Below are 20,069 nucleotides of genomic sequence, written 5' to 3' on the forward strand. Positions count from 1 at the left end.
CAGCAAAATGGTAGGCAATCAGCCCCACGCAACCAAATACACGATGTCGACTTGCGGGGCCTAAGGCAGTGGCTAGGTCATCCTGCGATGTGTTGTTGGAGATGGCGAGTGGTGGAAGGAATGAAAGAAACCCTGTGGAAAAGTTCAAGCTGGCGCAGAACTCGGCGGCATCAGATCTATCAATTCCACCGCCTGCAAAACAAGAAAATATCGTTCAGTAACTGCCTCCGATACCCCTTTTTCTCGATCGTACAGCAGAGCCAAGTTGTCGTTCAGGGTTGGACAGTGAATTATGGCGATTGTGAGGTTTGAGGAAGCTTTGTTCCAGGGTTGAAAGATGCGAGACGCGCTTCAGGGCACGGTGACGTGAAGAGACCAGGGGCCACATTTCTGAAGCGCACGAGCCACTCTCTTTCGCGCTGTTGATGCGCACACAACCTCATTGGACCATCTGCGATAACGCTGGCTGTCCCGTTATCAAGCGCCACAGCCCACCGCGGGAACATCCGACAGCAGCATTGTCCATTTCTCCCCCATTGAAAGCCACTGGTGTCAACCCCCAAGCGTGGCTGGTCACCCAACCCAGACAACAACACCATGGTGTAAGCTAGCTGCAACACTGCCCAAGGATCAACCACAGACTCGATTCTAACCCCTCGTACTTCCCAGGTTCCCACGTTCATCCTACTACGACAGTCGCAATCGCCAGTCAGCTGCCTTAATTCGGGCGAGACGGCCATACCTAGTCAAGAACGCGGTTGTCGGCCTCAGCGTTTCTGCGATTGCGATTGGCATTTGTACGCTATGGACTAGAGTTACAACTACACTCTCGAGGGGACAACTTGCTAATCTTCACTTTTCGCAGGGGCTTACACTATCCATGCGATCGGTCAGGATGAGTTCGACGACGTTAAAGTTCCGGATGTGGCTGTAAAGCCTGCCCCGCAGACTGGGAAAAAGTGAAGTACACTGGAAGAAAAAGAAATCTGTTAATGGGAGGAGAGGAGGGGGGTTTGTCACGGCTATGGGCGGCAATGTGTAGGACTAGGATACAAAAGCGTAGTTGGACGGACGTGTGTATCTTGATGTGGTCGAGCACATCAAACACGGAGTTAGGAACTGTAATTTGATTCAAAAAGTAGCAATGGGGTCTCCATGGGCGTCTAGCCCGGATATCAACAAAAGCCAACACAAAGACGGAAAGAAAAATAAGGGAGACACCAGTGAACCTCGGTGAGCGGAATAATCTCCTATACAACACAAGCCCTCATGCCAAACCAAACACCAAAAACTTGACTGCTGTCAAGAACCAACGTAATGAAGAACCAGCGCCCCCAGTTATGTCCGCCCTCATCCACACATATATCTCATCTATGCAGCATTAACCTGCTGGGCCCGTAGATCCACGGCCTCCCCCGCGGCCCTAAAATACCCGCCGTATAAGTGGGGGGAAAGTTAAGGGTACGAAGAAGACCGGAATCAAACGATAAACCACAAAAAGTAACCAACGCTCGACCACCATGGCAGAGCCCCTCAATATCCCTGATACCTGCCGGTTTAACTCCGCTAAAATCTGGCAATGCTAGCTCCAAATCCATGACGACACGGTAGAAAAATGAGCGAGACGGAAAAAACAACGAAACTAGACCGCGGAATCAAGACACATGAACGGCGGGCTCCCGCCGGAGCGGCTCAGGCGCGGCGTTCCTTTTGGAGCTAGGCTCCCCAATAGTCGGCGAGTGCGTTCTCTGGACCTGCCCAGGGGAATCGCCATTGAGTATGGTTGTAGTACTCGACGAGAACAATCCTCCAGGTTGCCCTGAGTGCCTTCTAGGGCCGGATGATGGGCCAGCAAGAGCGAGCTGAGGATTTCCTTCGCGGTGTCCCGGCTGAGGCTGTGGCTGCATGCGGTGAGAAGGGTGGTTGGGGTTCGCCCAAGGGGTCTGCTCAATAAACTGTTCTCCCGCGGCTCCCAGTCCCTGTACGAATGACGCAAGGCCGCCTGGATACTCTGGGCGGAATGGGGGGCCGGGATTCGAGGTCTGCCTCTGCATCGGTTCCCGAACACTCTGTCCCAGCCAGTTAGTATTCAGTCTCCAACTAAGTAGGTCGCGTCGCCGCCATAACTTGCCTGAATAGCTTCTAGATCAGCCTCCAGTTGATCCTCAGAGGCGCCATGAATAGCCGGCGCTGCTGGAAACCCAACATGTTTCGCAAAGCCAGAGAGCACCGAGACTTCCTTGTTGTACGAAACCGCGTTTCGGACTGCATCGCCCCTCGCTACAGGAAACCGGATCCCATAATCCGGTATCGTGTTGGCAGCCCGTCGCCGTTCTTGTTGGATCTGGTACCACTCTTGGCCTAGTTCTGCCATTGTTTCGTCCCGCAGTTCACGGACAGCTTGAAAAAACTGTGACATAATCTGAGAGCGTTCCGCCACTGCTCGACGTCGAAGCACCGACATTTTGAATTGTAGTTCGAGTTCGCTTCGCCGAACCTTCTCAGATCGCCGTTCTTCTAAGCACTGTAGCATGGCGAGATACTCGGGGTGGGTCGGGTTATCGCTCGTGAGCATCGCTTCTTCCTGGTTGAGTTGTTCAAGACGTTCCTGATAAAGGCTATACGCAAAATTAGCATTTAGCTTCTCAAGGTAACCCGGGCTTGGTCGCGAACGTACCGCTCACGGAAGCTAGTAAATTGCTTCTCAATCGCTATTAGTTCTTCCCAGGCTGCTTTCTTTCGTTCCACTGCCACCCAATTAGTCTTCGCTCATAAGGGCAATCTTCTGAACACATACATTCTTCCTCATTACGGTGGGCAGCCTCCGCCTCTTCATCGGCCTCGTCCGCGTGGTCGTCCTCGGCTTGGGGTGTGGGTATTTCCACACTTTGGACGTCGCCGTCCTCTGGAGGCTCATCTGGTGCGTCCTCTTTAGCTTCCTCGGGGCTTTTACTCTTCTGCTTTTTTGTAGGACTGCGCCTCCCTTTTCGAGTCCTGGTCGCAATCGCCACGTCTTCTTCAACCGTGTCGGCGGGCTCCTCTTTGGCTTCCGCTGCCGTCGCAAGCTCCTCATTGTCTTCTTCGGCGGTATGATTACCGCTTTGCGGGTTTGTCGACACCCCGTCATCATCAACCATTGCGACGTCCTCGGTATTGCCACGGTCGGCGGCAGTGACCGACCCAGACCGCTTCTTAAGCGGCTGTTCTAGTTCTGAGTGCTCAACCATAGAAGGCCGCTTCCTTTTTCGCGAATCGCCGGAGCTCCTCCTGGGGTGTGAAGTTGGTCCATCGTTGGGGGCAACAACTTGGCTTTTCCTCGCTAGCAAGGCCCCTCGGAGTCGAGTTTCTTTAATCGGCTCGGGCTCGGGGTCGCTGGGGGGTAATGAAGCATCCCTTTCGTCATCATCTTCGCCGTCGGAACCAGAATTGTGGCGGCTGGAATCTTCCCTTGTGTCTAGGTCGGCTCGAAGTTGTTGGTGGAGCTTGCTCGGGCTGCGCTCGAACAGTCGATCTCGGCGGTCAGTGAATCGCCGATTTCCTTCGCCAGCCGTGTTTATTATGTCGCGTGTCGCGCCGTTCTTTGGTGGGGTATCATAAAGACGTTCTGTTTCGGCTTCCGAATCATTGACGTCCACTTCGGATAGCTTGCTTTCGTCGTCTGACTCGGACGCGGCGTCGGAATCGATAGCGGTCTTGACTCCATTACGGGTGGGCGTGTTGTGGCCGTCGCGCATGTCGAGATCCGCCTCGTCGCCGTATCCGTCCCGGTCCTCAGGGTCGCTGAGCGGGCTTGAGAGGTTACTGGGGCTGTTGTCCAGGACAGGCGGGGCCGGGCTGGAAAGTGCCATGGGCGGCACGGTGTCGCCGGTGGCCATCGTAAACCATATGTATGAATCGGGAACAAGATGCTAAGTCTAGTTCCAAATTTTCTGCTAGAAACCGTCGGTCGGGGAGGCTAGATCGCGCGAGAATAGTCTGCGTCAGGGTCGCGCAGTCGCTTTGACGAGGTCAAGGGCAGAGTTGTGCCCAGGCGAAAGTGCGACGAATTTTTTAGCAAAATATAAATTGAGGTAAGTTTAACAAATGGAGTAAGGCGCGCTTTCACCGTTGAGTTCGTTCAAAAGTGTGCGCCAAATGTGTGGTGGGTGGGAGGTCGGCGAGCTCGGGTGGTGTTGACAGGAAGCCGGCAGCGCCGCTGGGAGACTGCAGGAGAGAGACACAAATGGGCGGAATCGAACCGGCCGAGCTGCTTGGGACTGGGGCCATTGCCTGCCCGCTTGCCCGATTTCCTGCCGCCGCCCAGAGCGGTGAATCTCGGCAGTTTCCGATAAGAAGCGATAAGCGAATTTTCGGTGGACCGTCCCCACTGACGCCGTTTCTACCACAGGACTGTGATCCGTTCGTCTACTGGAGGAACCTGCGGCTGCTTTTTTGATTCCGGGCTCGAGAAAAGAGAGGAATTGGTTGGAGAGAGACAGCTGGGCAGAAATTCGGACTGTTTGAAAACCGCGCAGTGGAATCGCTGTCTTGTCATACGTGGCTCGCTAGACTTCAAGGAGTCCTCGACAAACACTTCAATCTTCCTCTCAAACCCCACCATCCTCCCAACCCCAATTCTCTTGAAGCTTTGTCGAGTCGTGCGTCCGGGCGCTTGCAAAAACAAGATGGAAAAAAGGTACGCCGTGAGCCTTGATTATATTCCATGCTAGAGTGGCTCGTTAACCGTAAATTTTGGCAGTAAATCGGGCTTATCTGCCCCATCGAAGGCAATCGATCCTACGTTGGACGCGTTGTTCTCCCAGAGTGTTCGTCACTTGATTATAAACTTGACATCCAAGCACCATACTGATAATCTCCTAGGCGGGATCAGTGAAGACTCCTCCGAAGTCACGTTATCCCGATCTCCTACCCCAACGTCCTCGAACGGCTGCTCAGGGTGAGGATAACGAGAACGATGAAGACGAAGACGATCAATCCGAGAGCTCAGAGGCCGATCCTAACGCCGATTTTGCGGCCGAGGGCCTGGGGGACGACGAGGAAATGTCGTCGGGAGACGATGAGATCCTGAGTGACGTGGAAATGGACAACGTTTCAGACCTCGACGATGATTCGGCCACGGCAACCCAGCCCGCCGTATTAGAGGCATCAAGAGAGGACGGGAAAAAACGGAAACGGCGACACCGCGATGATGACGAGAATCTTGAGGCAAATTATCTCGAACGCTTAGTCAATGAGGAAGAACCCTCAGGGAAACGACGGAAAGGGGATGGTGTAGGTAACACATCAACTCAGCAACCCCCCAAGGACAAAGAGATGGACGATTCCGATTCAGAAGGCGATATCCCCGTCCACGAATCGGTAGCTGCGGGGCCGGCCGTGTCGGAGCTTGAAAAGGCGAACCGTACGGTTTTCCTTAGCAACGTCTCGGCAGAAGCTATCACATCACGCAGTGCGAAAAAGACGCTTCTCAATCATCTCTCTTCCGTACTGGACAAGAAGGCCGACCCGCCCCAGAAAGTGGAATCGATACGATTTCGCTCAACCGCCTTCGAAACCGCAGGCATCCCTAAACGTGCTGCATACATCAAGAAGCAGGTGCTGGAGGCCACTACCAAGTCCACCAATGCCTATGCGGTGTACAGCACTACAGCAGCGGCGCGGCTAGCAGTTGCACAACTCAATGGCACTACGGTGCTCGACCGACATCTTCGCGTCGATAGCGTCGCTCATCCTTCGCCGGTTGATCACCGCCGCTGCGTTTTTGTCGGCAACTTAGGATTCGTCGGTGATGAGTCCGTGTACAATACCAAACTGGACGAGAACGGCAAAGAAGTGACGGAGAAGCGTAAGCGCACCAAGACGCCCATGGACATCGACGAAGGTCTCTGGCGCGCTTTCAACAAAGAAGCTGGGAAGGTGGAAAGCGTGCGTGTCGTGAGAGACGCAGCGACCCGGGTTGGGAAGGGTTTCGCCTACGTCCAGTTCTATGTCAGTCCCGCTCTCTTCTCCATCGTCCATTACTACCTGTGACTAACCTTCCCTGTAGGACGCCAACTCCGTTGAAGCCGCGATCCTACTCAACGGCAAGAAGTTCCCACCCATGCTCCCCCGCGAGCTGCGCGTCAGCCGGTGCAAGGCGCCACACAAAACGGCCCGGGCAATGGAAGCCCGCACCCAACGCGCCGCGGGATCTGACCGCAAGTCCGGCGCCAAAGGGGACGCTAGCAAGGGGAAATACGTGCCCAAGCCTACCGCCGAATCGCAGACACTGGCGGGCCGCGCGAGCAAACTGCTTGGCCGCTTTGGTGCGGCACACCTTACAGGTAAACCCGTTGGTGGGAACAAGAAGAGGCGAGATCGGCGCGACAGGTTCCTAAACCGCAATGACGCCGCTGGGGGGGACAAGAACGACTCTGGTATCAAGGGGCCTGAGCAGTTCGTCTTTGAGGGCCGCCGAGCTAGCGCCAGAGATGGTAAGCCAAAGGATTTGAAGTTCAAAAAGGGGAAGCCGAAGCCGAAGCCGAGGGCACCCAATAAGAAGGGGAAGAGTGGGAAGGTGAGCCACTGAAGTGGTGGTCCGGTCTGGTGCTGTAGGGCTGTATGTCTCCCTGAATTTAGCCGTATGTACAAATGGTGTCCTAGTTAGCTTCAGTCGACGTTTCTCGCGACCAGCTCTCGCGGTCAGGTCGCCGCATAATAATGTTATTGAAATTAGAAAACGGTGCGTACAGTGAGTCTAACCCTCCCTCCGTGCCTCAAATTTACCCCTCCCCACCCCCCGCGGATCAAGAGGAACAAGGTACATACAATGGGCTCTTCTCTAATTATGGCAAGTGGGTGAGGTTCGACCAATTAGCTGAATAACCATTGGTCCACTCCCTACGGGCTTTTTGGTCTGATCTTGACATCATGAACCACACGCCGACAAGGAATAAAAGAAAAAATGTCAGAAAGCTCCTTTTTAGTCTCAGCGGGTATGTACCAACGGAAACAACAGAAACCATCATAAAATAGCGTCCACAACCATACAATCATCAAACCACCCAGAGTAACCCAACCACCAATACGCCTATCCACGCTCTTTGTACGATCTCTCATGAAAAGAAGATGGATAGTGCGACAAGTAGAAAGAGCACGCCATCGGCCGGGGATATTATCTTCATAAGACAAACGAAAAGGCAAAAAAAGGATCCTATCATCATTCCTCATACCAAAGCTGGCTCGAGTCGGAGCCAGCCATAGGGCAGATTTACACCACCAAACTCGCAGTTCCTAACACCCCGCTCTAGTAATCAACCTCGCCCTCCTCCTGCTCGTACGTGGAATCGGCGGCCACCTCCTCGTAGTCCTTCTCGAGGGCTGCCAGGTCTTCGCGGGCCTCGCTGAACTCACCCTCCTCCATACCTTCACCAACATACCAGTGAACGAAGGCACGCTTGCTGTACATGAGGTCGAACTTGTAGTCGAGGCGCGACCATGCCTCAGCGATTGCGGTAGTGTTGGACAGCATGGACACGGAGCGATCGACGCCGGCGAGACCACCATCCTCGGCGGCCGCAGGCACGGCGACGGGCTTTTGGTAGTTGATACCGATCTTGAAACCGGTAGGGCACCACTCGACCAGGTTAAACGAGGCCTTGGCCTTGAGCTGAGCCACGGCCGCGCTACAGTCGCGGTGGACAACATCGCCACGGTACAAGAGAGCGACGGCCATGTACTTGCCCTTGCGGGGGTCGCACACAACCATCTGGTTGTTGGGCTCAAAGCCTGAGGGAAAACGTTAGTTAAGCGACACACAAGGATACTGGGGTTTCCATAAACATTGTTTTCACTTACACTGGAAGGTCAGATCGGAGACCTTGAAGCTCTCGTGAGCGCTCTTGGCAGCGGAGATAACGGGGGCGTAGCTGATCAACGGGTAGTGGATACGGGGGTACGGGACCAGGTTGGTCTGGAACTCGTTCAAGTCGACGTTCAAGGCGCCATCGAACCGCAGCGAAGAGGTAATCGAGGAGACAACTTGGGCAATCAAGCGGTTCAAGTGCTCGTAGCTCGGGCGGGGAATGTCCAGATTCCGGCGGCAGATATCGTACACGGCCTCGTTGTCAACGAGGAAGGTGCAGTCAGAGTTCTCGATGGTGCTGTGAGTAGAGAGGACGGCATTGTACGGCTCGACAACAGCTGACGAGAGGCGTGGCGCTGGGTAAACGGTGAATTCGAGCTTGCACTTCTTGCCATAGTCGGTCGAGAGACGCTCAAGAAGGAGAGCACCAAAACCGGACCCCGTACCACCACCAAAGGAGTGGAAGACCAGGAAACCCTGAAGCGACTGGCAGTTGTCTACATCGCTGCGTTAGTTCCATGCGCCTTCCCAATGGTCAGTCTCGTCGGCAGAGAGCATACCGGCAACACGGCGGATCCGATCAATGACATTGTCAATCATCTCCTTGCCAATGGTGTAGTGCCCACGGGCGTAGTTGTTGGCGGCATCCTCCTTCCCGTTGATCAGAAGCTCGGGATGGAACAACTGGCGGTAGGAACCGGTGCGGATTTCGTCAATTGGGGAAGGGTCCAGGTCGACAAAGATGGACCGCGGAACGTATTTGCCATTGCTAGTCTCCGTGAAGAAAGTCTCGAAAGAACCGCCTTCGGCGATGTCCTTAGCGTTAGGATCCGGGCGACCATCCGCTCCGAGCCCGTGCTCGAGGAGATACCTGAAGACACCAGTTAGCCAAGCTGGTGCTTCCACATAGCAAAGGCGGTGAAGACGTACAACTCCCAAGCACTGTTACCCAGTTGGGCACCAGCCTGGCCTAGGTGGACGTGAAGAACCTAGGTTGCATAACCGTGTCAGCGGGGAGCTCTGACTACCGTCATGAGGAACAAAGCCGTGTTGTGCCGGGCGGCTTAGCAACTTCATATGGCCCCCAATCCAATGTCGAGTGGTGCGGCAGAGTTGTGGGAGTTGTGGGGGGTCGCCAATGGGCCTAGGAAGCCCATCGCGACCACGTCGGGCGTGAACCAGCGATGCCGAAGCAGAACGGCGGATGGTTCCAACCCACCAACCCCGAAATTCGGATCACGGGATGGCGATGGTATCGCATTGCCCAGTCTCCGCACTTCCTGGAGTAACTCAGCGCGCCCCTTGAAGTCCTGATCGGCTCCATCGAGATGATAACACCAATGCGGCAACAATGTGTGCTCTTACCTCGCCTCTCATCTTGAAGGTCTCTCTGTGTATCGAAAAAAAGGGTGGTGTCGGTGGGAATCGGAACTGGAGCGGAGTCGCAAGCGCACAGCGCGGAGGAGAGAAGTGCAAACAGAAAAGGAAGGGTTGGCGCCGGTTGTGAAATTGCGGAGAGGTCGACTTGTTCTGGCATGAGTTTCTTGTGGGTCCTTGATCCCCTTGTGAGGGGCAGTTTTCGTGGGGTTCAACTTTCTCACCGCTTGGGCCATCCCTGCCACGTTCATCCAATGAACGCACCAGGACCGACCTCCTCGGCACTCCGTCCCAAGCAACACTCGAGCTCCGATGGATCCCACCCAGCGCAGAGAGATCCAAAATGCAAGGCACCACCCGTCCCGATCGGAAAGAGCTCAAGCAACGAAAGCCGCCGCTCCACAATCCAGCATGCTCTACACTATAGTATGACGATCGGGCCTGCCGTGATAATGACTAGGCGACATCAAAGCAGAGCGCCGGTGTTCTGAACCATCAGGACCAAATACTGTGAGAAAACGCCACATCTTGCAAGTCGATTAGACTTTGACTACGTTGAGACACGAAATAACGTTAGTGGGGAAACCAGGGTGTTCGGATGGCGAGAAGTCTTGTCCTGAACGTCGTCTCAAGTTCGTCCCCTAGCTCCTCCCCGCTATCAACACCCAGCACCAGAATCGCAGATTGAATCAAGAGAACATATCCAACCAGCAAAGCCACCAGCCACCTCCTCAAGGTGTTTTACTGCCTTGCTAGTTTTCGGCCCCAGCTTTCTCGTGGAGGTTCACTTTTCTGGGCCTTTGCCGATCAACGACATCTCGCCATGCTGCAAGGCCAGCTGGCGTTCGAGCTTGTGGTTCCAACCACTGAACCACCAGATGCGCTGTCTGCACGAGAGAAATGGAGGCTGGGAGCCCGCGCCCCGAATGCAGCTCCGGGTTGCAGCTAGTTGCAGGGCGGGAACAGTCCGTCACACAGATATAACCAGTGGCTGTTAGACACAACGCGGGATCGAGCCCGCCGCATGCAGGGCGTGTCAGACATTAACAGGGGTATCTCATTCACCGACACCACGGCTACACCAAGATTACCTCATCAGCCTAACCTCTCGTCTTTCAGATGCTGCAAAACCCCTCCGTCATGGCCCATTATTGACTTGACAAATTTCATCCCTATTTTCTCGAACCACACAAACAAGAAGGGAAAAGATTCCTCATCGCCAGGGAGTAGAACCCAAAATCACCCCACAGAAGAAATTACACAACACAAAAAAACCAGTGCCCATCAGACCACGCTCAAAGAGCAAGAACGGCCATGGCAACACCACCGAGCATGGCAATAGAGCCAGGTGCGAACGAAGCGACACCGTTGGTAGCAACACTGCTAGTAGACGATGTGGTCGAAGTAGGGCGCTGAGAGGTGACGCTGCTAGTGATCGTCGAGTGCACGTGGGAGGTGGTGTGCGACGAGCTGCTGCGGACAGTGGAGACCGAAGTAGACGAGGCCGAAGTGCTGGTCACGGTCGTGGGAGTGACGGTCTTGGTGTGCTTCTTGGTCGAAGTCTTGGTCGAGGTCGAGGTCACGGTCGAGGTCGAAGTCTTGGTGGTGGTGGGCTCATCCGAGGCGGAACCAGTCGCCGAGTGCGAGACCGAAGAAGCGGAGCCTGACGCCGAGCCCGTGGCTGTGTGCGAGGGGCCCCCGGAAGCCGAAGCGGAGGTGCTGCTCCCAGCATGGCCAACAATCTTGAAAGGGAAGCCGTACTGGAAGACGTTTTCGGGGTCGGAGTCCAAGCTAATCTTGATGCCATATGTGGCCAGGTCACCAAGAGTGGCGGGGACGTTCCAGGCGAACGAGCCGGCCGCAGAATCAACAGCAGCTATTGACGTCAAAGTGGTCAGCGACGTTCTTCTCAGATCGGACCCACCAAGTGTGGATGATGGATGTCTTACCAGCGATGGTGTCGATGACATTCAGGGAGCTGGGAGTGGCTCCACCGAGAAGGCCGATTGTGATCGCTCCGGGGTTGGCGGCGCTGGGCTCCCAGACAATTTTGTACGTGGATCCAGCGGGAACCTTCTCGCCCTCGGTAGGCTTGGTGATCGGGTTGAAGCCGGGAGTCTGGGCCATGACGGCGCTCGCAAAAGCGAAAAGGGTAGCGAGAGAGAAACGCATCTTGCCGAACTTGAAATTGGTTACACAACGGTGATCCGCAAAAAAGAAAGAATGAATGACGAGGAACCGGTAGGTTTAAGTGAGCGACGTGTGGCTTAAAAAAGAGCGACTGAATCCAGAAAAGAATGAATGAATGGCTTGCGGCGGAACACCACACTGGCTGATGAGAAGCAGACACAAGTTCTTGTGAAAAGAAAGATGGGAGGACGGAACTGGGAGGGTAGAGTAGTTTTCACTGTGCCGACACTGACTCGTCCTTGGAGGGCATGCTGCGCCTTCGGGGCGAAATGACCACTGGGGCTTGGATCCCTCTCCGTTCCTCCTCCAGGCTTTGTCGGGCTTTGACGATTCTGGATGGCTTCGCGAACCAACCTGCCCAGCCCATTGGCCAATTCTTCAGCCGAAAACCCCCTTACCCCTGAAGACTCCCTCTCTTCATTTCTGAGTCTCTTCCATGCAACGGCTTGGCCGGTAAGGGTGGGTCTCTGTGGGTCCATAAGGCACGCACCATTGAATATCCCCTCGCTCAGATCAGGGGTAATAGCCAATCAGGGTCTGTTGTGCAAAAACCCTCTCGGTGACGTCCATCGTGCCTTGTCCTCTGCCAAACAGCAAACAAACAAACCTTGAACTGCCCGTGGAGAAAACCTTCGAGGACTTCTCTTGTGCCTGACAATTGGGCCGAAATCAAATCAATTTTCCAAGGCGCACCCTGTCCTCATCGCGCAAGTTTTCGGGGAAACTTGGCCGACTCCCGTTTTGGGACCCCTCAGCCGCGCGGGCTGATGGAGCGGGCGTCAACAAACGCAACTCCTGATTCGCCCAAACTCAAAAATTGAAATGTCAGCAATGCCGCGTTCGAGTCGACAGTTGCGGCTCGACCTTTAACGTTACACTACTCCGTGGGAGTTACTATGTCTCCGTACTGTGTGTGGAGTGTGGGAGGACAACCAGTGGATGTTAAAAAAAGACACTCGGACTCCACGTCTCGGCCGCAAAACGCGCCACAGTGCTCTCTCGCTCTCTCTTACTAGTGGATGTATTATAAGGATGTACCAGCGTGCCGAGGAGAAATGAAAAACAACCAGCGACGGGTGTCGGTAAGTCGAGAAACTGACGGTGAGCACGAAAGCAAACATTTTCTCGCCATTTGGGTTGCTGCTGTCGCCACCAACAACCCATCTCCCTCAATTAATTGACCCAATTTCCTACGCGAAGGCCGCTTAAACTGTGTAGTGCCCACACACAAGTTCTCTGCAGAGCCACAACAGTGATTCGACCAAGTGCAAACGGCCCATTCGCGGCGGAATCGCCAAACAAAGTTCATTGCAGCTCGGACTGAGTTATGTAATATTTCGACCCTGGGCTTAGTTGGCGGTGGTGGTGGGGTTATTTTTGGTGCTGCCAAAGAAGCGCTGGTCATATCGCGATCTTTCAGAGCACCTGCGGGGTAGGTCATTGCCAGAAAGTTACTATGTACATACATACGTACATGCATGTATTTTCAACTTGAACAACTGCCACGTTTTTTTCCACTGCAGTACCAACCACCGCTTATTTATTTAACCATTTCGCGATATATCGTGCACGGATTCCCTCGCTCGTCACAGTGTTCCAAACAAGCGCGTTCATAGGCATCACCAGATGTTCAATCACCCGAGTCAGATCATCAAGATCCATCTTGTCCTGGTATGAATCGCAGAAGTTCTTGGTGGCTTTTTGCACCTCCAAACTGTCCCCCGGGGCTGTATTCCGCTCCGCAAGCTTCTCGATGCTCCGTGCTAAAGCCAACATTGCATCGTCAACCAACTACGCGTTGGTGTTGTTAATGTTCCTCCCCTCCACGCTGGTGTTGTTCCTGCTCCGCCCCTGTGCCTTGACATTGTTCTTGGTACGCCCTCGCCGCGGAACCCCATCATACATATCAACGATAGCCTGAGCACTCATAATACCCTAGCCATAGTCGCGCAAATCGGGGAACACTTCATCATAATGATCGACGTCCCCGAGTGGCTCTACTCTGAGCCACTCCTCCGGTGCCTCGAAAAGCAAGCCCTCCCAGAACGCGTCCGACGCCACCGGTAGCCCACTAATCTCATCATAGCCATTACCAGGCGTCCTGGTAACCCCGAGGAGCTGAATGTACCGCTTTTCTTCGTCCCGCATCTTGCTTTGAACCTTCAAGGCACTCCATCCGAACGCAGGGAACGACTCTGCCATCGCCAACGCTACCCGCTTGAAGGCCGGGCGGCGCTGCATCGCCTTCGTAGAACTCAAATTCCCGGCGGCCGTTTCCTCCGCAAGCAACTCCATCATCCGGTCTCTCATCTCGGGGGTAAATGGCGGAGGCGGAGGAGGCGGCTCCCGTGAGGATGTTGTCTTTCGAACACGATTGCCAGTATTAGGCGGTTTTAGGCTAGAGGATCGAGCAGAAGGTGCCGGCGATCGGGACTGCGAGGGCATTTGTCGATGAAACCTCCATATCTTGCGAGCTATCCGTACAGAGTTTGTTGATATCCATGGCGTCGTGTGTCACAGACAAATTCGCATCGCAAGTGTGAGACTGGGAATTTTCCACCAGCACGTTCGTGACGCGCTTGGCATCGCGAAACGCTGATCCACAGAAACTAAGTTTAGTTCTTCATGGCTAATTCTATCTTCCACCTAGGTCTCCCTAGTCAACCAACAAAGTCCACTTTACCATTTTCCAACCATAGCCTCACTCTCACCCAACCCAGCCGATCAGGCCCTCAACCGCGAGCGAGTTCTCACCATTACCTTTCCGGCATCGTTCAGCCCTCCCACGTATAGTTACCGCCCATGTTAAGAAGCCATATCAGACTGTTGAACTCCACATCCAGGCTCTTGATCTGCCACCAACCCTCGCGCTTGGTCGTGCCGATGATGGTGATACCCCGGCTAGGCTGGTTAGCCGCGCCAAACGTCGCGTGCCACCGCAGGCCGATGGCCTCGCAGTCGATGGCATCGATGCTGTCTACCACAACCGGGAAAGGAGGGTTCGACAGTTGCTATCCGATGACATTCATTAACTGTGCCGGTCAAGAGTGCGAGGATAACTCAGCCACACCGCACCACGCCTCGTCTGACTTACCGCTTCCATGAAGATTTCCTTGGTGGCAAACGTGGGCTCACCCAGCGGTTGGAAGATAAAGGTGTTGATGCTGTCAGACCGGTCGACGAAGTCCGAGGCGCAGTACTTCTCGCCGTCCTCAGGCTGATAATTGGCGATGAGGCGCTGGTAAACATCCACGATCTCCTTGGCCTCCTCCCTGGTTAGGCATTCCTCCTCCTGGCGCGAGAAAAGGGACCCAAACGAGGGAAAGGCGAACGCCGAGCTGGCGAAAACGATAGTGGTGAAAGCGGAAAAACGCATTCTGAAGTCGTGAGAGCGAGTAGTGATAGTGCCAATGATGAGGTTTGTTGTTTTGTTCCCATGATGTCCTCCATCCCTTCGATCAACACAGCCATTCATCTTTATACTCGACGTCCTCCGGACTTTCGCCCCGTCGTGTCGGTTCTTACGACCGAACGGTTTGGCGTTTGGCCTCGAACTGCTGTTCTCCGAGGGTTTTTAATTTCAACCCGAATTTACCCAGCCGTGTCCGGCGATGGTTAATACAGGACTAACCGGAGGTCCGGCCTACAGGCTCTAAAGAGGGCTGGCGTTGCCGGATGCCGCGCACTCCAAAGCGAATGTCGGTTCGTCTTTCTCGAACTTTTCTATATTCTAAGTTTGGGCTAGAAATTTAGAAATAATGTGGGCGGTTCGGACCCGAGTGGCGCTCCGGCAATATTTACCCCTACCCCTTAACGTAGGTAAGTACCTAGTTTGGCTCATGACAATATTTAAGGCTGCTTGCCCCACGAAACCGGTTAACTTCACGGACCATCACGTTTGATATTTCCCCTAGAACTTGATTTTTGTAGGTCAGCTCCAGCCTGAGGCACAGTCCGGGCGATGCTCTCGACGAAAATCTCATTGACAGTAACAGCAGCCACGGCTCTCAGCGCCAAGGGTATTCCGGTCTAGCAAACATGAAGGTTGTCCTCCGCTTCCTGAGGGTGAAGGTGGCCCCTGAAAGTAACGGTGTCATTAGGTACTTCACCCTGAACGGATCTTCCGGTGGTAGGTTATTCTGTGCTACGTTCAACCAGTTTGTTACTGCCTTAAAAGGCCGTTGTGTGAGAAGAAATTAAATAGGCACCTATCTATGTTAAAACGCTAAAGGCCGTAATCATGCTCTCCAATAATCCAAGAGTTGTTGTACATTTTGTCAAAGAACCGCCCCCAACCTTCTCCTGCCAACTCGAAAGCCTGACGTCGATGATCAAACGAGTGTTTGGACCAAGAAAAACAAGCTCGGCCCGTTGCCATGCTTAGTGCCCACCTCGGGCATTCATCTGTGTCGGCGCCCAGCTCGGGAAACTGACCTGCTGCCGCACGCCCTTAACCTAGTATCATCTCATCGCGCCGATAAACTCCTCCGCTCCACCCTCCACTCGACATCCGTCCGCTGCCGTATCCCACTCTTCGGAAACCGATCAGTATCATCATCATCACTAGGCGGCGTCGGCATTCTGTCGCCCCCACCTGCACCACCAGCATTCCTTTCCAAATCCTCCTCATCACTCCCCCTCCTCCTCCCCGGCCCCGACCCCGGCATCGCCGCCGCAGTAGGCACCGGACTAGCATGCACCGTGACCTTGACTCGCCCCGCCGCCGCCTTGGGCACCAACTCCAAATCGTCACGAGAATGAGCCGGCTCGCTGTCGGGCCCGCTCTCGCCGATGCGGTCCCAGTGCGAGCCCAGGCCGCTGTGCGGGCCGCTGTTCTTGTTCTTGCGCCCGCCCGTCCCACCGATGGTCACGATGGCGGAGGAGCCCTTGCCGTACGAGGGGCCGCCGCCGCTCTTGGAGCCGCCGGTGCTGGAGGGCCAGGCGGATTTCCAGAGGTCGCGGACGAGGGGACCCTGTTGCAAAAAAGGGGGGGTTAGAGACGGTTTGTGTTTGGTGTGTGGAAAGGGGTGGTTGAAGGGCGGGAGGAAATGAGAGGAAATGCTTACCAGAGTGGGCAGACATGCTGACACGATGCCACTGCTGATCTCGATGATATTCCAGGCGCAGGGGTCGGCCAGCGACCATGGCACGTCGTCAGTCGTGTAGGTCAAGTACACGCGGAAGCGGTAGATGCTCGTGAAGACAACATAACTTCCGAGGGAGAAGACAAACACAAGCAGGGCCCGTTGGAAGAGATTGGTCTTGAGCCGCAGGACGTGGGGGAGAGGGAGGCAGAGGATGGCGATGTCACAGAGGATGCTCGGGACTGAGATGCAGAGTTGCGTGAGGAACAGGTCGATGCATGTCCCCTCGAGCCATGGCTCCCACAGCCTCTGGCGAGGCGTGCATTGCCAGGTGGCCGCCAGGATGCAGGCAATGTTCCAAGCGGTCGTGACCCCGCCGCAGATGTAACCGCCGAGCCGCACGGAACGGATGGGGAAGATGCGAAAGTAGAAGAAAAGCAGCGAGATCTTGTACAGGTTGACTCCCGTGACATAGATGATCTCGGCGCCGACGAGGGTCTACGAAACGGTTAGTTAGTCGACAGTCAGTAAGGGGCGGTACTGTACTACTGCGTGTGCATGCATACCTCGTTCAACTTCTGCAACTCTGGAAGGGTCAAGACCCCTGAATGCAGTCCCAACCCCATCCGAATGAGCTCCAAGTTCATGATCATGTTCCCGATCAGCACCACGAAGGCAGCCACCATCATCCAGTCGTCAATCAGGATGCGAGCAGACTGTCGATAGCGGGCGAGGAAACGTAACCCCACGAAGATGCCCGCAAAGACGGTGAAGGCTATCGTGACATTTCGAACGTAGGCCCTCGAGTCCTCTGTCAAGTCCTGTTTGGCGGCAAACTCTGTCAATTTCTGCAGATACTGACGCTCGGCTTCGGACCGGGAGGTGTCGTTGACCGGATACACCACCGGTATCGGTTTTGGCGGCAAGCCCATGGCGGGAGGTCTTGTTGAGGCTTCCCTTGGGTTTGTGAGTGCGTCCGGCTTGTGTCCTTCAGCTTCTAGGTCACTCCGAAGTGGCTAAACAATATCAAAGCAAATATCAAAGCAAGACTGCGGGATTCCCTACCCATGCTTACCAGGGCGACATCTGCCGTTATTAAGTCTGGACTCTTGCAGCAACCCGGCAGACTGGAACCCAGGGGCTCAGATCGATCGTTGTTTAAGGGGGCGCGATATGCTTTTGTCTTGGGGATCTTAGCCCCTTGGCCAGGTCTCCAGATAGGCAACGAGTTCGCAACATGTCGTGCACCACCAGCATTGCTTTTTGCGAGCTCTTGCGGGCTCTCGATTACTCGGAGAATTTTCTCCTCGTGTCCCCCTAGCACCACGTTGGCTTTGGCGCGAAGGGTTTTGGATTCCTGCACTGCCGATCCCTCCCGGCTCTTCCCCGCGCAAGCAGAATTACCGTTCTGGGGTATGTCATCCGGGCTTTCCCACATAGGACATGAACGGTCAACTCCACACCTTTCCCACCATGTTACTTCAACCACCAATTGCACACGGCCGCGCAGGAGCTACCAGGGCACAACCGAAGCTAGCATCGAGCTTGACCTATGTAGATTAGCTTTGACCTGTCTCGCCCATGCTCGCACCCAGCTCGGATCCAGTTTGCCCCATTCAACAAATTACCGCGGACCCAGGAAAAGGAGCTTTGCATGAAGCTAAAATAGCACCAACTCCACCGATTTCAATAGTCGTGTAGTGTATCCTCGTCGACGACGAGATGGCGATAAGCCATAGTGCCCACTCGAGGGGCCCTTGGCAGGAGGAGTTCGTGAGGAGAGTCCCGCTCGAAGGGGGTGCTTGTCGCCGATAGTTAAAGGTCGTGAAACACGCTGCAGGAACAGCTCGCTCATCTCATTCCCGTGTTGCGACGTGTCTTGGAGCTTTCACATCCTTTCCAAATCTTTTGTTAGTTATCTGCAGTGTAGCGGGGAGCGCAGCAGTGGGTCCCAAGTGCCTGAATCGTATAATAGGGGGTTGAAGTCGTTGGCTGAAAAAAAGCCCGACATGCAGCAACCCAGCCGAGGAATACTCGCCCCTCTCTTCCATCTCCTCGTCTTGGCTGTCTTGGTCGCCACATCAGCCATGGCCGCCGCCACCAAGCCCACGATCGTCATCGTCCCCGGCGCCTGGCAGCTCCCGAACGCCTGGGACGAGTTCCGGGCCGTACTCGCCCGCGCCAACCACCAGTCGTACCATGTTGCCCTGCCCAGCGTGGGCGGCACCGAGCTCCCCCTAACCGGCCTTGCCGAGGACGTTGCCGCCGTCCAGCACGTCGTTGGCGGGCTGGCCGACCATGGCGACGAGATCATCCTGCTCTGCCACTCGTCCGGTGGTGTCGTCGGCAGCAACGCCGTCCAGGGCTACGACCGTGCGACGCGCCAGGCTGCCGGCAAGGTCGGTGGCGTCGTCCGCGTCGTTTACCTGTCTGCCTTTATGCTCCCGGTCGGCAAGAGCTTGATGGACATGTTGGGCGGCCAACCTCTGCCGTGGATGATTGTTGACGTGAGTCCGTCCACTGTCTACTGCAAACCAGGGCAGGCATCAAATATTACAAGTTCCTCTTGTTATTAACAAAGAAGCAGAACGACCGCGTCACTGGCGACCCCGCGCAGATGCCCGAGATCGGCTTCAACGACCTACCGGCCGACGAGAAGGCGTACTGGGCCACGCAAGTGACCTGGACCTCGGCGGCCCTGTTCGCTTCCCCGTCCCAGTTCGCTCCCTGGAACAACGGGATCCCGTGCTCCTACATTTTCCAGACCATCGACAACGCCCTCCCGCTCAACCTTCAGCAGTCCATGGCCCAGCAGATCCAGGCCGCGCCCAACCCGCTCGAGGCCAGCATTGATGCCGGTCACTGCGGCTTCCTCAGCATGCCCGGGGCGCTTCTGGGTGCTCTGAAGGATGTCATTGGAGGAAACTAAGTGGTGGGTATGAGCAATGGCGTCGTAATGGAGGATGTGGTGATGCCCCAGTTAGACAGATGAGAGCGCAACCTGTGCTGCCATATTATAATATCACAAGTTACCTACATTGCCTAATGATGTTGAGTGTGCGGTCATAACTCCAATGGCGTTTTCCGCGGTGTGGTGATAAACAGTCTCGCTAAGTCCGTTAAACCGAACGCCGAATACTACGCTACATAGGTAACCATTGGTAGATGGGTCATATATTTGAGCCCTGTTCGGCAGTGACGGAACCCAAGGGGATGGCTCCCTCGCCATTCGACAGGCACCAGCGGGATAATATAATACTAGCCAGGAACCAGTGGGGGCCAATGTAACGGATCGTCTCTCAACCACACTCTAAAAGGTTCACTGAAGGTATATCGTAAGGGGTATAATCCGGTAAAGCTAAAAGGTTTACAATAAGATAAATGATCTAGTCTCAATGTTCATAGTGGTAAATAGGCTATATTACCTACTTACTAGAGAACTGGGTTACACAGAAAATGGGGATCGGGACAACACGCACATGGCTTTGTAGTGATGACACGCCTCATGTAAGACTCCTAGAAATTGGAGGAAAAGCCGGCTCTTGATAGAAACATCTACAACCTCACAAACAACC

At 54.8% G+C, this 20,069-nt stretch overlaps 9 protein-coding genes across 9 annotated transcripts; 3 read left to right on the forward strand and 6 right to left on the reverse strand.

The window, feature by feature from the left end:
* Window positions 1-597: 597 nt before the first annotated feature.
* C8A04DRAFT_24426 (uncharacterized protein) lies at window positions 598-963 on the forward strand (the record flags this gene model as incomplete). The annotated part of the gene is made up of 3 exons (XM_062779143.1): window positions 598-602; window positions 670-797; window positions 866-963. 3 exons carry the CDS (start codon window positions 598-600, stop codon window positions 961-963), a joined length of 231 nt encoding a protein of 76 aa, XP_062641238.1.
* A 692-nt stretch (window positions 964-1,655) lies between these two features.
* C8A04DRAFT_8880 (Sds3-like-domain-containing protein) lies at window positions 1,656-3,875 on the reverse strand (the record flags this gene model as incomplete). The annotated part of the gene is made up of 4 exons (XM_062785276.1): window positions 1,656-2,069; window positions 2,102-2,618; window positions 2,678-2,711; window positions 2,798-3,875. 4 exons carry the CDS (start codon window positions 3,873-3,875, stop codon window positions 1,656-1,658), a joined length of 2,043 nt encoding a protein of 680 aa, XP_062641239.1.
* A 789-nt stretch (window positions 3,876-4,664) lies between these two features.
* On the forward strand, window positions 4,665-6,568 carry C8A04DRAFT_24428 (uncharacterized protein; the record flags this gene model as incomplete). Its single annotated transcript, XM_062779144.1, has 4 exons — window positions 4,665-4,675; window positions 4,739-4,805; window positions 4,861-5,988; window positions 6,047-6,568. 4 exons carry the CDS (start codon window positions 4,665-4,667, stop codon window positions 6,566-6,568), a joined length of 1,728 nt encoding a protein of 575 aa, XP_062641240.1.
* Window positions 6,569-7,285: 717 nt separating this feature from the next.
* C8A04DRAFT_24429 (Tubulin/FtsZ, GTPase domain-containing protein) lies at window positions 7,286-9,220 on the reverse strand (the record flags this gene model as incomplete). Its single annotated transcript, XM_062779145.1, has 5 exons — window positions 7,286-7,767; window positions 7,837-8,340; window positions 8,404-8,714; window positions 8,774-8,832; window positions 9,209-9,220. 5 exons carry the CDS (start codon window positions 9,218-9,220, stop codon window positions 7,286-7,288), a joined length of 1,368 nt encoding a protein of 455 aa, XP_062641241.1.
* A 1,295-nt stretch (window positions 9,221-10,515) lies between these two features.
* C8A04DRAFT_24430 (Ser-Thr-rich glycosyl-phosphatidyl-inositol-anchored membrane family-domain-containing protein) lies at window positions 10,516-11,347 on the reverse strand (the record flags this gene model as incomplete). The annotated part of the gene is made up of 2 exons (XM_062779146.1): window positions 10,516-11,096; window positions 11,170-11,347. 2 exons carry the CDS (start codon window positions 11,345-11,347, stop codon window positions 10,516-10,518), a joined length of 759 nt encoding a protein of 252 aa, XP_062641242.1.
* A 1,998-nt stretch (window positions 11,348-13,345) lies between these two features.
* Window positions 13,346-13,855, reverse strand: C8A04DRAFT_24431 (uncharacterized protein; the record flags this gene model as incomplete). The annotated part of the gene is made up of 1 exon (XM_062779147.1): window positions 13,346-13,855. One exon carries the CDS (start codon window positions 13,853-13,855, stop codon window positions 13,346-13,348), a length of 510 nt encoding a protein of 169 aa, XP_062641243.1.
* A 329-nt stretch (window positions 13,856-14,184) lies between these two features.
* Window positions 14,185-14,786, reverse strand: C8A04DRAFT_33959 (uncharacterized protein; the record flags this gene model as incomplete). The annotated part of the gene is made up of 2 exons (XM_062782666.1): window positions 14,185-14,421; window positions 14,505-14,786. 2 exons carry the CDS (start codon window positions 14,784-14,786, stop codon window positions 14,185-14,187), a joined length of 519 nt encoding a protein of 172 aa, XP_062641244.1.
* A 1,090-nt stretch (window positions 14,787-15,876) lies between these two features.
* On the reverse strand, window positions 15,877-17,426 carry C8A04DRAFT_8879 (uncharacterized protein; the record flags this gene model as incomplete). Its single annotated transcript, XM_062785275.1, has 3 exons — window positions 15,877-16,383; window positions 16,477-16,992; window positions 17,061-17,426. The coding sequence occupies 3 exons, from the start codon at window positions 17,424-17,426 to the stop codon at window positions 15,877-15,879; spliced, it is 1,389 nt and encodes a 462-aa protein (XP_062641245.1).
* A 1,155-nt stretch (window positions 17,427-18,581) lies between these two features.
* C8A04DRAFT_24434 (Alpha/beta hydrolase fold-1) lies at window positions 18,582-19,423 on the forward strand (the record flags this gene model as incomplete). The annotated part of the gene is made up of 2 exons (XM_062779148.1): window positions 18,582-19,001; window positions 19,082-19,423. The coding sequence occupies 2 exons, from the start codon at window positions 18,582-18,584 to the stop codon at window positions 19,421-19,423; spliced, it is 762 nt and encodes a 253-aa protein (XP_062641246.1).
* Window positions 19,424-20,069: the final 646 nt, after the last annotated feature.

This window comes from Dichotomopilus funicola, assembly GCF_033296635.1.
Source record: "Dichotomopilus funicola strain CBS 141.50 unplaced genomic scaffold C8A04scaffold_2, whole genome shotgun sequence".
NCBI classification, from domain to species: Eukaryota; Fungi; Ascomycota; class Sordariomycetes; order Sordariales; family Chaetomiaceae; genus Dichotomopilus; species Dichotomopilus funicola.